The sequence below is a fragment of the Chiroxiphia lanceolata genome, chromosome 2, assembly GCF_009829145.1.
Source record: "Chiroxiphia lanceolata isolate bChiLan1 chromosome 2, bChiLan1.pri, whole genome shotgun sequence".
Taxonomy (NCBI): domain Eukaryota; kingdom Metazoa; phylum Chordata; class Aves; order Passeriformes; family Pipridae; genus Chiroxiphia; species Chiroxiphia lanceolata.
This window is the reverse complement of record NC_045638.1, coordinates 17,485,342-17,499,390: the sequence shown is the minus strand read 5'-3', so window position 1 is coordinate 17,499,390 and position 14,049 is coordinate 17,485,342. Positions and strand designations below refer to the sequence as shown.

Below are 14,049 nucleotides of genomic sequence, written 5' to 3'. Positions count from 1 at the left end.
CAAATTTAAGCTGCGAAATCCATGCAGTTTTTAAACATTACATATATTTTACCAGGTGGAACTTTGTAAACCCCTAAAGAAATTGTCAAGAGTTTTTGGCTAGAAGTTCTGCAAAAAAATGCTGTATTTTGAGGTTCAAATTTGTCTCTTGGACACTCATCCAGTACCATTTACCACCAGAAAGTGTTCCCCCTCCCCTCACTCTGCTCTGAGTCAAATTGCCATGGCTTCATTATGAAGGATTAATCAGAATAACTTTTATACAAAAGCTTTAAACCATAATAAAATGTTACTGCCTGTGATTTTTTCCATCCTACCAGAAAACATGATGGGAGAAGAGACGAAGACACTTCCACTGAAGGACAACATTTTCATTCCCTTGCTCCTTCATCTCTTCACCATGGGGACTTGTGAGCTCATCAGAAGTCCTATCTGAGCACAGTCCTTTTCATTTTACACTTTTTGTTTGTGCCCCACTTAATTTCAAGGACATTTACAAGTCACTGCAGTAGTTTGCAAGATTCAATCTGTACAAGAAATCGAAACTATTTTAAAGAGTACCGGGAAGCGATACTATACAGAAAAAACATGCTTTCAAACCTACTGAGGAATTCATTAGTCAAACTCCATGTTATCATATTTCACTGTAGAAAAAAAGAGCTTCGACACATTATTTGACATTTACACTAATCACCAGCACTCAGGCCAAATCCATCTAAACAAAGCTTTCATCACCTTCAGATGAGCAGCACTGATTATGATGATGTGCAGTTAAACTGCTTCCTTACAGTGCTTAAACACAAGTTGAACCACATACCAGCAGACCTTATCAAATCAAATCTGACTCAAATATTTTAAGTTTATCCACATGGGACAGACCTTTTGTGCTTTCTATTACTTAAAGAGTTAGTCTGGATGCACAGAACTATTTTATGGGAAAAAAAAATCAAAACAAAAGAAAGGGGCTGGGGAGGGAGACTAACATAAAATACTTTCCCAGAAAGTAGCCTGCTCTCAGTGTCCTCATTTAAAAGAGAATACAACATACTTTGGAAAGCCTGTATTTGGCAGCTAGTGAGTAGACTACACATTCAAGCTCTGCCAACAGCAGTTCTAGAGAAATAATACTAAGAAACAAAAACTACTCAGAGGGTATCAAGACAAAATGGAGGCCTGAGTATCTATTATTATATGCAGATAATATTTTTCCATGTATTTTTTAAGTACCAACCTTGACTAATGGATCACTACTCAACAGAAGAAAACAAATGCAGATTTAATAAGCCTAAATGGAAAGCAGCAGAAGAGTATAAACAAGTCAACCACCATTGCAAAGGGCATGAGCATACCACAAAGGAATGCTTCAGACCCAAATTCTCAGAGGCAATAGTTTATTGTAATTTTTTTCCCCTGCAGGCCAGGGCTTCAGAAAAAAAACTGTCCACTTACAGTCTAGAGCAGACACCAAAAGTTTTGCCAAGTGCAGAAGTTTACATGGAGAGTACCCACACAAACACGAGTAAATTACTGTACTCAGGCTGTAAAAGATTTCTGCTCTGCAGGAGTAGATTCTCCATTATGAGCCTGACAGAGACCTGTCTTTCATTTGCATCCAATGAAAAGGCAAATTCTGATAGTAAAGCACACACCTACAAGCAAATAAAGTGCAGTCTGGAAGAAAGATTCTGCCTTTTTTATTCCTATTGCAATTATTGTCTTTTTTTCTCACTAAATATTATTAACAGAATTTTCAAGCTCAGCTCAGCTGCTTACCCTCATTTAGGAAAATATTTTATGATAAATATCCTTCATTTGTCAGAAAGGGAATGAAAACCAGAGAGACCAAAAACAGTCTGGAAAAAATCTCAGAAATTTTGACCTAAAATGTAATATGAAATTAAAGAACAAAAAGGTAACACAGCAGGTATAAGTACTTATACAAATTCCTGCCTTCAGACAGACGGTCTTAAGATTTTTTTTGTGATAGGAAACACATCCACACATCTCCCTCTCAATAGGTCAGTATTGGGAAGCCTCACAACAGGCAGGCAATGCTTCAGCAGAGTTCTCCACTACTCTGCTCACAGCCAGGTTCAGTAACTCTGCTGCAAGACCACGTCTCTGTGGGGCAGAGAAAATCCTGCCAGCTCAATGGCATTCTCCTACTAGGTGAGATAACATCTGCTTAAAGTCATCCCTGGAAGTCTGTCACCAGGTAAACTTGCAAACAAACCATAAGTCTGTCAGCATCAGTCATTTTGCATGTAGATCCTAACTGCAGAACTTTAAAGCTTAGAGAGTTTGGCACAATCAGAACCAAACTGTAAATGACAACCAAGGGGCAGATAGGTCCTTAAGGGAGCCCAAGGATCTGTGGTTTGGTGATAGCTGCCCAAATGAAAACCAGGACCACTAATATGTTGTGCCTAACAAAAGATTTTTTTCTCGTCCCAAAAAATTTACGCATTTCTTTAATAAAACAAGAACTTCTGACACTCCAGGACAGTCTACCAAAGCTAAGCATTTCTTTTACAGTTTCTCATTTCAGCAAGGCTATACCTCCCAGTAATTTTAAAAATGAACAAGAACATGATACTGATAGTTCTCTAAAAAAAACCTGCTGTTTCTTGATGTTGAGGTCCTTCTAGTGCCACATCAACAAGAATCCTGTACCACCAAGGCCTAATCTGACTAAAATTATCAAACCCAAGTATCTAATTCACTATAAACACTGCATTCAGCCAGTTTTACAATGCTATCTAATCAACATCATAATAGCAATTTTACCAGATACATCTGGCAGCTAAGATGTACATAAAGTCAAACAGGGATCATGCCAACTGCTGGGCACATCCCGCTGGCCACATGGCTGCACCTTCCATTCATAATACTTAGAGTGAAAAGGCACACTACCTGCACAAGGGGCTCTTCCATTGCAACTTTCAGTGGAGAGAGGGTAGAAAGAAAGTTCTAAAACTCAATCTGTTCTAAGTCTTTAACATAAACTATGATATTGGTTATGTCATGCTAAAGCAAAAGGTAATTGCCACAACATCAAGGGTAGTAATGACAGTTTTATAATTTCATATTGTAAACACAGTTCCAAACTGACACAAAAATGAAGCCACAACCCTTAATCAAATAACCAATCAACAACAACTAAATCCCGTGAACGCAATTAACCAAATGCTAACAAAGTAAAATTTATATAAAACCAGTTATTCTCTGATTTCTGATTTGGACTGCATTATACTACACAATGAAAATAACTCATACTGCCAGATGCCAAAATAGTGAACAAATCAAGGTCTTCAAATAAAAAAAAATTACGTTCTAAGTTTCTTTTTTTTAGCAAAATTAGAAATTTTAACATTTAACACATTTTTTTCTGCCACAGGGGGAAAGTTTCTAATTTGTTGTGTGCAGATGATTCCCCCCTCTATTTTCATAAAGTGCAGTTGTTTTTGGCTTCCCATATTTATTTTATTTTCTTTTTCCCAGCAAGTCACTCAAAATCTTCCTGATTCTTCAAGTTAGAAGCTCACATCCTTTTTTAATCTTCTGTTGCCTATTTGCCTGAAAAACACTCTTCCAATCCAGCTACAGAATATGTATAACCCAATTCATGAAGCATGACAAAAGCAGGGTACCTTTCTGTCTTGTTTTGTAGTGCTAAAGGAAAAAAATTAAGAAGTCAACGACTGAGCCTATGTTGCAAATGTTATCAATGCTCATGTATGAAACCAAGCAAAATAAGTTACGCCACACATGTTCAGATGGATTTTAAGTTCTGCTTTCTTGAAGATTCATTCAGAAAACATCCTATAAAAATGAAACACTACAGAGCTAAGGAGGCTAATCAAAATAGTTTAGCTGTCTTAATAAACGTTAGGTATCATAAGGAACCTAAACCTACAGTCTTGCTAATTTTGCACTTGAGTTCATTCTGTTCTTGCAAAAAGGTACAATGATGAGACACTTGAGTACACTTCCAATAATGCCAACCATTCTTTGAGCAGCAATATCTAGGTCAATTCTCCTACATGTGGACAATAAATACACTCTAAAAACAAAAACGGCCCAAATTGCAGCAATTCAAGACTCATAACAGCAATATGAACATGCAACATGTACAATAGCACTGTGCACATACTTTTATAGATTATACTGAAAAACATTTGCACCAGCAGGTTCAGATCCTTCCCAGCAATAGATCAGACATGAGCAGATCTCAGTGGAGATGCTCAAGAGGCTCTTGTCTGTGAGCAATTGGGAGCACCTTTTGCAATTTCTCAAAGCACACAAAGTTCCAGCAGGTGTGTTGCTCTTTAAGCCACCCACCTTTTCAGCTACAAAAAATAACCCTTTTCAAAGAAATCACACTAGCTGGTACTCATCATCTTTAGTTATGGTGTGGTGATTGGAAGAAGTCCCACAAATGTAAAAGCTGTCAGTGTTATCAGACACAGGAATCTAAACTATCACTTCTTATAGCCAGTCCTTCTGGTGACATTTTAGAAAAAAAAAAACAAAACTAAAAGTAAGGCAAGATTTGAGATGTTCATTAGCTTGGTACAAGCTCATCTTTAGCAACTTCATAGGCTCCCTGTGCCAGATTGGTCTGCAGACAGTGAAATAAGCTACTGCAGTCAGCTGTGCACACCAGCAGTCCAGCAGACAGACTGCAGTCTACGTTCGGTCAAAAATGCTCTAAATACATCTCCCAGCAAATTTCGTCATTCTCCTTGACCACAGGATCCACAACACACTATCGAGATGCAAGAACACCACAACTTTCAGTAACTCAAACGGTCATACCCACCAGCTCCTTAGACACAAAAGGGCATGGCAAGTAGTTGTTAACAGCAATAAAAAGGGGGGGAAAGCAGTTGTGTGGAATCATCCCCAGAACAGCTACTGCTGTTCCAGACTGGGCAAGGAAGGGAACAGACGGCCCTACTCATGCCTCATTTTACTGATCCAGTCTCATGGAAGCCCAGTTGGAAAAGCACTTCCAGGCATTATCACTGAAGGAAACATAGCAAGTGTCTGAGCAAGCTGGTCTACATGTACAAGAAGTTTTGTGAGGAAATTGAGAGGTAGAAGAAAACCCTGTCCAAGCTTTCTTCCAGCACAGCCTCATGCATTGCTCCTCTTTCCTCCTCGTGTTAAAAAACCACACGCAAGTAAATATTCAGAGCAGCAATATTTACACGTCTGACATTACACACACCAATGTCTGTATGAAAACAGGACTTAAAACATCTAAACATCTTTGATTCTACTCATTCCAACTCAGAATATCCTGTGATTCTGTGATTTATTACAATGGAAAAGTTACAAACTCTTAATTTTGGCTCCAGTTCTCTCTGTCCTACCTACAGAGAATACGACAACGTTTATTGTAGGGTACAAATTACCATTTCACAGAGAAAACAAGAACACATAAACCTTCTAAAGTTTATAACTAACTAGAGAATGAAGATAGCTCAAGACCTTGTAGCAGCAGCTTTACCTGGAAGAGATGCATCCCATCACATCAGGAGGTGGTTTACTGCTTTGTGGAGAAAATTATGTTCACACTACCACATTTTGATACATTCTAAAGACCAGCACAAACATAAAAAATGCATGCCAAATACTCCTAGAAAGGTTAGGGAACAACTGAAAAATTAAACTACTGCAAAGAAACTGATAGAGTTTGTTTTAGTACTTGCACTAAAACACAGCTAGCCATGATTCCTTCAATTAGAAAAAATCCCTTTTTGTGTTCATAGCAAAAAAAAAAAAAATTCAAATAAACTAAACTAAGTACTCTGAAAAATTTCCTTATTTCTATGAGCCTTAAAAAGCAAGTTATATTTTCATGTAATTTATGAAGTCATTGGTTGACGTGCACATTTAGAAAATTTTTCTTTATCACCTATTACATCTGAAATGCCCACCAATATGAAGCATCTATGGACTATGTGAACCTAAGCAGAGCACCAAGAACTGCCACTCCTTATGAAAGTAGAAGGAAAGCTCATTTTTTTTTTCTTCAGTACATTTCTAAATGCATGAGTGATTTTCCATACATGAATGATTCCTACTTGGTTATCAAATTAGATTCAAGGCAAAAGTCACTCTTCTCTGTAACCAGCAGAGGGAAGGGAAAAAAAAACACCACCAAAACAAAACAAAACACAAACAACCTTCATTATTTCCCTGCTACTGTTTGTGATGTATGGCAATTACGAGGTTAGTGAGACAGAACAACCTTTTGTAGACAATCTTCAGGTCTCTCCATTCGAGGAAACTGCACATTTTCGGTTTGCGGGCTAATACCGTTTGAACAAGTTCCCTTGTGATTTTCTTCTTTTCTTTGTCAGATAATGGGACATACCACTTCTGGAGTCTCAGTTTCCCCTGGCGACTAAAAAGCAACATAAACTGCATCTGTTGAATTACAAGGAGGAAGAAAAAAAAAAAAGCAGCATTAATCTCAGTCTCTGAGTTTTAAAAAGATATCTGTGAGAAAAACCAAACAGGAAGGAGGACAGACATCCAAAAACCCTAACTGTATTTCTACAGCACTGGTAGATGTTATACAAGATCTGGAAGTACCAATAATACAAAGGATTCCGCTGAGCAAGGTCAGTCAAGCCAAAGGCAGCAGAAAGCGCACACAAGTTTCAAAAGCAGATGTCAGAACCATCGGGTGGCGAGTGAATACACCCAGATTTCAGACAAGCCACGTCCAGCACCGGCATGGTTGCATTTCCGAAAACGACAGAAAAAACCCAGCACAGCAGTCTCTTCAAATACCCAAACTCATTTTCAATTCACCGGATCAGAGCCTTACAGCAGCAGCAATTTGCACCTAAGATCTTTCCGAAAAGCCTCGGAATACTTTAAAAGGTATTAAACATCCCAGCGGAGAGTCCTACGGCACAGAAAAGCCAAGTCTTTTCCCAGGTTACACAAAAGGAGGAGAGATTAAGTGCTTTCCCTGCGGTCCTATGTTCCAGGTCTCGCTTCCTCCAAAGGAGTGATGTTGCAATTATATTTTAAGAGGAACTCGCAGGGCTGTGTTTTTTTCAGCAGCTGTAACATTAAAGGAAATGGGCTTTTTTGGTCTTTTTTTTGTCTTTTTTTTTTCCTTTGCATTTTTACTCAAAGTTGTATCGCGCTGGGGAAGTTTCTCAGGCAATGTGACAGATATGAAATAGGACGAGAAAGCCCAGCCTGGTCCCGGGTGACAAGTGCGACCAAGCGCCAGCCGCGACGAGCGGCGGCCGCGCCCGCAGCGGGTCCGCGGGGCCGGGGCGGGGGCAGAGCCGCGCAGCCCCCTCAGCCCCACAACATCCCTCCCGCCCCACCCGCCGGCCACAGCACCGCCCCGGCTCCCCACACGCGGAGAGGGAGGCGAGCCCAGCTCCGCGCGGCGTGTGCTCACCGTGCCCGGGGGATAGCGGAGCTGAGGAGGAAGAGCAGGATGAGGCAGCGCTACCCAGAGCGGCTCCGGCTCCGCGGGTGCTGCCGCGGCGGCCGCCGAGCGGGACTGAGGGAGGGGACGGCGGAGGACGGGAGGTGCCGCCGGCGCGAGCGCGAGCGCGCGCGCGCCCCAACGGCCACCGCTCCCCCCCGCCCGCGCGGGCAGGGCGGGGCGGGGCCGCGCTCGCGGGGAGGTGGGGCCGGGAGATGAAGAAGGCGGGGCCCGGGCGCCTCCGAACAAAACTTTATGAGCGGCCACTGCGGGGGGGGACGAGGGCGGGGCTGTCACCCAGGGAGCTGGGCCATCACCCAATCAGAGCAGTGACGGGGGGCGGAGAGGAGTGGGTACTGACCAATGGGAGGGAGGGAAACGCGGCGGCGGGCGGGGCCGGGACCGGAGGCGGGGCCAGGGATCCTAATCCGTGTGGCCCGAATTGGGATAGGCCGGCGGCCCGCGCGGCAACAGCCAACCAGGCGGCGCGGCGCACATAGCGGTCCGCGGGCAGCCAATGGGCGAGCGCGGCGCGGGGACGGGGAAATGACATCAGTCAATCAGGCGCCCGGACACCGAGACCCCGCCCGTGGCCCCTCCGGCCCCCAGCGGGGCGGGGGGAAGGGAGGGAGGGGCGGCCGGGCCGCGCATGCGCCGCGCCGTGTTTGCTTCCAGCACGTGCGCGCCCGGGGGGGCGGGGGCTCGGGGAGCGCGCGCGCGCGCGGTTGGGGCGCTGCCCGTGAGGGGACGGTCCCTGAGGGGCGACTGAGCCTGTGAGGGACCGGCCCCGGGAGGGGAAGGTGCTTCCCCAAAAGTCACCTTGATTACGAGATGTAATCAGATCGGCAGGTGCAGCCGCCGACATAGACTTAGCGGTGTTGCGTTTCGCTAATGCTTTATGAAATTATCATTCATGTGTATCTACAGAGGTTTTCTGTGCCAAAACAGCCCCGATTTGGGGGTTTGATTGGCTGGTTGGCCGGTTTCGGGTTCTTGTGGGTTGCTTTGGTGTTAAAATTCTAATGAAGATGGGGCTGAAAATACATAGTGTTTTCACTGGTGTTAGGTGGAAGAAAGAGCGGTGTTCCTCCAAGCCGAAGTTGAAACACCTTATAATAAAAAAACCTTATAATAAAAAAACTTGTAATAAAAAAATAAAAAATTAAAAAATTAAAAAAAAAAATAAAAATCAACCAAAGACCACAGACAGAAAAAAAACTTAAAAACCAACCAACCAAACAAACAAACAAAAACTACACAAAACCCCCCAAATCTAAAGCTCTCAGCATCATCTGTGTTCACCTCTACCCCCAAAGTAAATGATCGGCAGCACTGACCTGATTGCGCTGATCCGATAATAGTGTGACGGGGATCGCCAGATCCCAGGAAAGGGTCGTGCTCCCTCAGGAGCAGCTCCCAGAGCCTCGGGATGTGTCACGCTTTTATTACTTTCTATTATTGACACTTCAAGAAAAAGCCCATTCTTTTGGCTGCGAAACGGCTGTGGCAGCAGAAACCGGCGCTGGAAATGCTTTTGTGTAAAAAATGTGCATGGGCTGAAAGGAAAGCCAATTTTCTGGCGTTTCAAGGAATGCTGTAGTCAATTGTACTTGAGGAAAAGTGCAAATATATTCCTGATTTTATAGCAGAGATTATAAATGTAAGAGAAAAGTGACATGAGCACAAGGAGTGAAACCAAGCTGAATGGATAAGGCAATTGGAGTATTAGAGGTCATGTAGAAAGTGAGAACTGCTGTTGTAGGGGCTTGTTCCTGTCACATTTAATGTTTGTTGAGCAGCCGTCCCGTCTCATCTGAACCTGCCTTCCATCAAGCACAGGAGCAGATGTGTGTGGATCTGATACCTCACAGAGTCTCCCCCTTATACCAGGGTGTTACTTTGTCCTCTGTAGTTGCCATGCATTGCAGTTCTGCTTGTTTCCTGTGAGGTCCAAAATATCCTGCTTTTCAGAAAGCTTTCATAAATGATCTCTTTCCTAAGCTGCCCGCTATTCTTGAATTCAACATATCCCATGATTCTCCATGCATGCACACTTCAGGGGTTTGAGATCTTCTAACTCATGATTTAAACCAGCAGCCAACTTTTATTTCTCTTCATCTGAGTGACTTACAGTTTATTAGCATTGTTGTGGTAATGGGAGCTCCAAAATGAATTTCTGAACGAGTCACATCAGACCTGTGCTATGATTTGTCACTTCCCATCTCAGTGAAATATTTCTGCGTATGGATCAAACCACACATTCTGCAAACACAGTTGATTGGAATCAGGTGAATTACCCAGATGGTTCAAGAAATGTCTGTGTTTTGGTGGCATAAAGTCTCAAAGCTCCAATGATTCTTTTTTTTTTTTTCTTTTTTTGATCTTGTATCTTTGTTTCATTTTTTGGTCAGATTTTACTGCTCATTTTCAGTGTATGGTTTCATGCAGTGATACAAGGGTAATTGTTCCACTATTTTCCTCCCTCCTCTCTTTTACTTGGCTGGATTTCTTCAGACTGTAACCTGGAGTTTCTTCATTAAATCACCTGGGCAGAATCACTGTGCTATATGCAGTTTCAGGTGGTATGATAAGGCATGTGAGACCAGTGGTATGTCAGGTGTGCTGGGAAATGTGTCTAGCTAGATCCAACTGAGAGGAATCTTTCTGTCTTCCTTAGCCTGTCCTGCCTTCTTATGCCTGCTTCAGATAGAGGGGGTAATGTTCTCAAGCCTGCCCGGATCACCACCCACGCACTTCCTTAAGTCATTTCTCTCAAATTGACCTGGCTTATTTTAAGCAGTTTAAGGTGTGATTCCGTGTTGGTTTCAGAGGATCTAAATCCCGAGTTCTCCCACCCACTCCTCCCATTTCCAGCTCCATGTTCCCATCTCTTTTCCTGTGCAGGCACTTTGCTGCAGCTCACGTTGCCAACAAGGCTGGTTTCAGCTGTACAGGTGACTGAGGGAGTCAACTTCAGGACTGAGCTGTGTTGTGAGGCAGTGACAGAGGTAATGCTGTCTCTTCTGTTTTTCCTGTTTCTTTCAGGAACTTCAGAAGACTTACTGTTTGCTTTTTTTTTTTCAGTGTTGCAATTTGTACCAATTATACTGACTCCATCGTTTGTTCCTGTAAGAAATTATCCTGTCGCTTGCCCATTGAACTAGCAATACACGGAACTAGCTGTATTTATCACATTGATGAAGAGATATATGATGCTTAAAACGATAATATAATAGCCTTTGAGTATTCCACAAGCCCATGACAATGCAGATGTCAATGCAGTCTAATTTTAGACATCACATAGTGAGTCTTCTGTTCATCAGCTTTTGTTCATTGTCTTGTATCCAGCTTGATGATAACCCCCAGTTTATTTTGGATGTTTTGTGGGTTTTTTTTAGCTGCTATAGTTGTAGAATCCTTGGTATTCCATTTTAGATGTAAGGCAAGTCTTCAGGGGATATATTCATTGACCATAAGACATTCGGGGTCCTCAGCTAAGACTTTGCTTTTTAAATTATTTCCGGCATGACTTCAGACACAGAAGAGAACTGCCTGGAGCTGAGGAGAGAGGTAGGAAGGAAGCTTACATCAAGTAAGCTTACATCATTAAATTTTTGGGAGTTTGATGGTATGGTTTATGTCAAATTTTGAGGTTTAGTTTGTTTGTTTTTAATTAATTAGACTACAGTTGGTTTGTCTGGAAAACTGGGTCTTAAACAAAAATTAAGAAGGCCAACATCCTGGCATTTGGCACTTCATGCATGTTATTGCCAAATCTGAAGCTCATGAAAGAATTTTGTTGTGTTTTCACTGTTAGCCAAAATGATTGGTGAACCAAAAGGCCTTTATAACATGAACTAGTCATTAATTCCAATGGAAAATTTGCTTACTAAATTTTAACAGCTTTTTTTGTTTCTTCCCACAGTATTTAGTAAAGAAAGGGTTTGCTCCTGCCTCCCTTTCAGCCATCTCAGCAACTTAAAGAGGAGGGCAATATACTTTAAGAGTGCATGCTGTGTCTTTGCAGTCCACCACTAACGTAGGTGGATGTGTGAGTAAGACTCATTTTGTTGTTAATTTATCTCCTTGGTGCTCAATATCAGACTCCATTTGCATTGACTGAATAACTGTGGAGTCGTTATGAAGGCTATACGAACTGTGTTACTACCCTTGGAAGTGATTACTGCTGAATTTTTGCCTCTTAAGCCTCCAAACAGGATATTGCATTATTATATGCAATTCTCTTCCCTGATGTACTGTCTGAGTATTGGCCAAACCATCAGTGTACCACTGTGATTCATGCAGAACACTAATCTCGATGGAGCCGAAGTAAGTATACATAAGACTGTAAATGATTTTCATTGCTATGCCCCCCCTTTTTTTTAACATGGAGCTCTCACTCTTGATGAAATACTATTAGGTGCAATGTAGCAGCCAGATTGCTAGATGCTCTTAAATCATCAGATCATGGCTGGTGTCCTTACTCGCCTGTCTTTTCTGTGTAGGGGTTACAGGTTTGCCTGTTGGAGACTTGTGGACATTGGAATTCTTTTAAACATGGTTGGTTTCCAACAGACACATATGGCTCTCAGACACATGGATATCCATCCATATGTGTGATAGGTAGAACTACAGAACGAGCGTCACAGATGTTCATCCTCGAAGTTGAATTTTCAGAGCTGGAGGAATAGTTCGAAGCTGAAGTTGGTCTTCCAACCTGGTTATGAGAATTAAACCGTGCTTTACATGCGTCATTTGCTTTGGAAAATAAAAACCCGCTTTTGAAAGTATTCGAATATGCAGAAATGAGGAATGTGGTACATGCCAGTCAGTGAGGGCTTCCTCTTAGTTGCCGTGTTTATTAGCCTGAGCCTGGTGCAAGGCACAGCAGCCATTTGAATAAGACATGCACAAGGCAGGTGGTAGCATTGGGTGTGTTGGGCCAGTGAGCAGCAGATTTCTTTCTTACTTAGGTCATGTTCTTATCTTTTGCTTGTCCATGTTTGTACTGGAGTAGCGCTCAGAGGCCCCAGAACTGAAGAAAATAACCACACTGCAGACATTTACGAAGAAGTTGTTATGACTGCTAATGCTTCTTCCTGCTCCACTGCTACTAACTCTGCCATAGTGCAGCAAAGAACCGAATGGTTTCCGAAAGAAGTGTGTGAGGAAACGTGAGGAAGTGGCTGGAAGGAATGGAGAGAGGAAAAGAGAGGAGGCTGGGATTTCTGAGAATGCATCAGTACTTTAAGGAGTTGTTGAATACAGCATCTCACAAATATCTTGCTCATCCTGCTGCCACTGCCATTTCTGAAGTGACTGATGCTGCAGGTTAAGCTGTATGTGCTTGCTGGATCCATCCCCTCAGATGAAGGAGTATTTGGTCAGGCTTGTGTGGAGCTACTCAATTTTGTCCAGGATGAAGAAATCTTTTTAATATGCCAGAGCATGGTATAGATATATAGGACTCTGGATAGGCCACCTGTGAAGTCAGAACACATTCAGAGGAAGACAGTGAGTAGATTTTCCAGTGCACAGTCTGATCATCCTAAATCCACTGAAGTCCTCATTTAGGCATATATTACTCTTCTGTTCTTGCTCTTAGACATGCCCAGCTGATGACCCTGTAAGGCCTCTTGATCTGTCTATGTGTAGAGACTGATCTAACATACCTCAGGGTGTACTGGCTTTTGCACCAAAGAGAGAATCCAGTTTCCAACTTCAGACTTTTCCAGATTGACACATTGCGATGTGTAGCCAGGAAAGAAGATACAGACTTCCACAAGTGTCTTAATTTTCAGCACATAGAAACTTTTCATGAAAACTTGGAAACTGCTCTGAATCTGAGATGGCAACCTGAAACTAGAATGTTTCATGTTATAATCAAACCATAAATCTCCCAAACTTCCACATTGATTCTGCAGTATAACACTAAGCTTTCGTTTCAAATCCTTCTGGAAGACTAGTATAACTTCCTGTGTTGTTTTAGAGAAAATATATTGCATGATCTGACTAGTTTTTACCACTACTATAAAGGGGTGACACAATTTGTAAGGCTTTCCTTTACTGTAATTTTCTTTTTCAGCTGAATTGTTTTAAGAGGAGGAAACTGGGATGGCCAAGGCCTGTAAATCATTTATTGCCCAGTTTTAAAGGCTCAAGAAGAATTTAAAGATGCGTTTTGTGCTGGCTGTGTCCACGTGTAACAATTTTATCCCTGTGAATTCTCGTTCAAGCTGTCTAGACCCCCTCAGTTGCCATGGCTTTGTGAAGCCTATCTTTGCAGTGCAACCTTTGGCCTTCCTTAAAGCTGCTGAACAGCAATCACAGCAAACATTTTTGCCAGGGGGGCATATGTATCATTTACCTGGGAAGTCTATGTTTTGGATCCCTAGGTTTTGAAGGATTTTGAAGAACTAAAGTGCATAGAAAATGAGTGTGATAGAGCTCAGCATGAGGTCTTAGGGAAGCAGAATGTGATTTTATAAACAAAATCTCTGCAAAATACTGTTTCTCTTTATGCTTTCACACCCACATACTTGGAAACATCAAAATGTGTGTGTTCAAATGGCCTGGTCAAC

The 14,049-nt window shown here is 42.3% G+C and overlaps 1 protein-coding gene and 1 long non-coding RNA gene across 9 annotated transcripts in view; one reads left to right on the top strand and one right to left on the bottom strand.

Moving 5' to 3' along the window:
* The window catches only part of AP1S2 (adaptor related protein complex 1 subunit sigma 2), a 30,992-nt gene extending 23,370 nt beyond the window's left edge, over nt 1-7,622 (bottom strand). For all 8 annotated transcript variants that reach the window (XR_004355640.1, XR_004355641.1, XR_004355644.1 and 5 more), the window contains exons 1-2: nt 7,439-7,622; nt 6,260-6,438 (exon numbers count right to left, since the gene is read on the bottom strand). Coding sequence is in view for 3 of the 8 variants with exons in the window: in XM_032680852.1 (XP_032536743.1) it covers nt 6,260-6,438 (179 nt within the window). In the remaining 5 variants the exon portion in view is untranslated. The remainder of the gene's footprint in view (nt 1-6,259; nt 6,439-7,438) is intronic.
* Nucleotides 7,623-10,876: 3,254 nt separating this feature from the next.
* Nucleotides 10,877-13,766, top strand: LOC116783349. Its single transcript, XR_004355645.1, has 3 exons — nt 10,877-11,038; nt 11,394-11,797; nt 11,974-13,766. It is a non-coding gene; the product is annotated as an uncharacterized LOC116783349 (long non-coding RNA).
* Nucleotides 13,767-14,049: the final 283 nt, after the last annotated feature.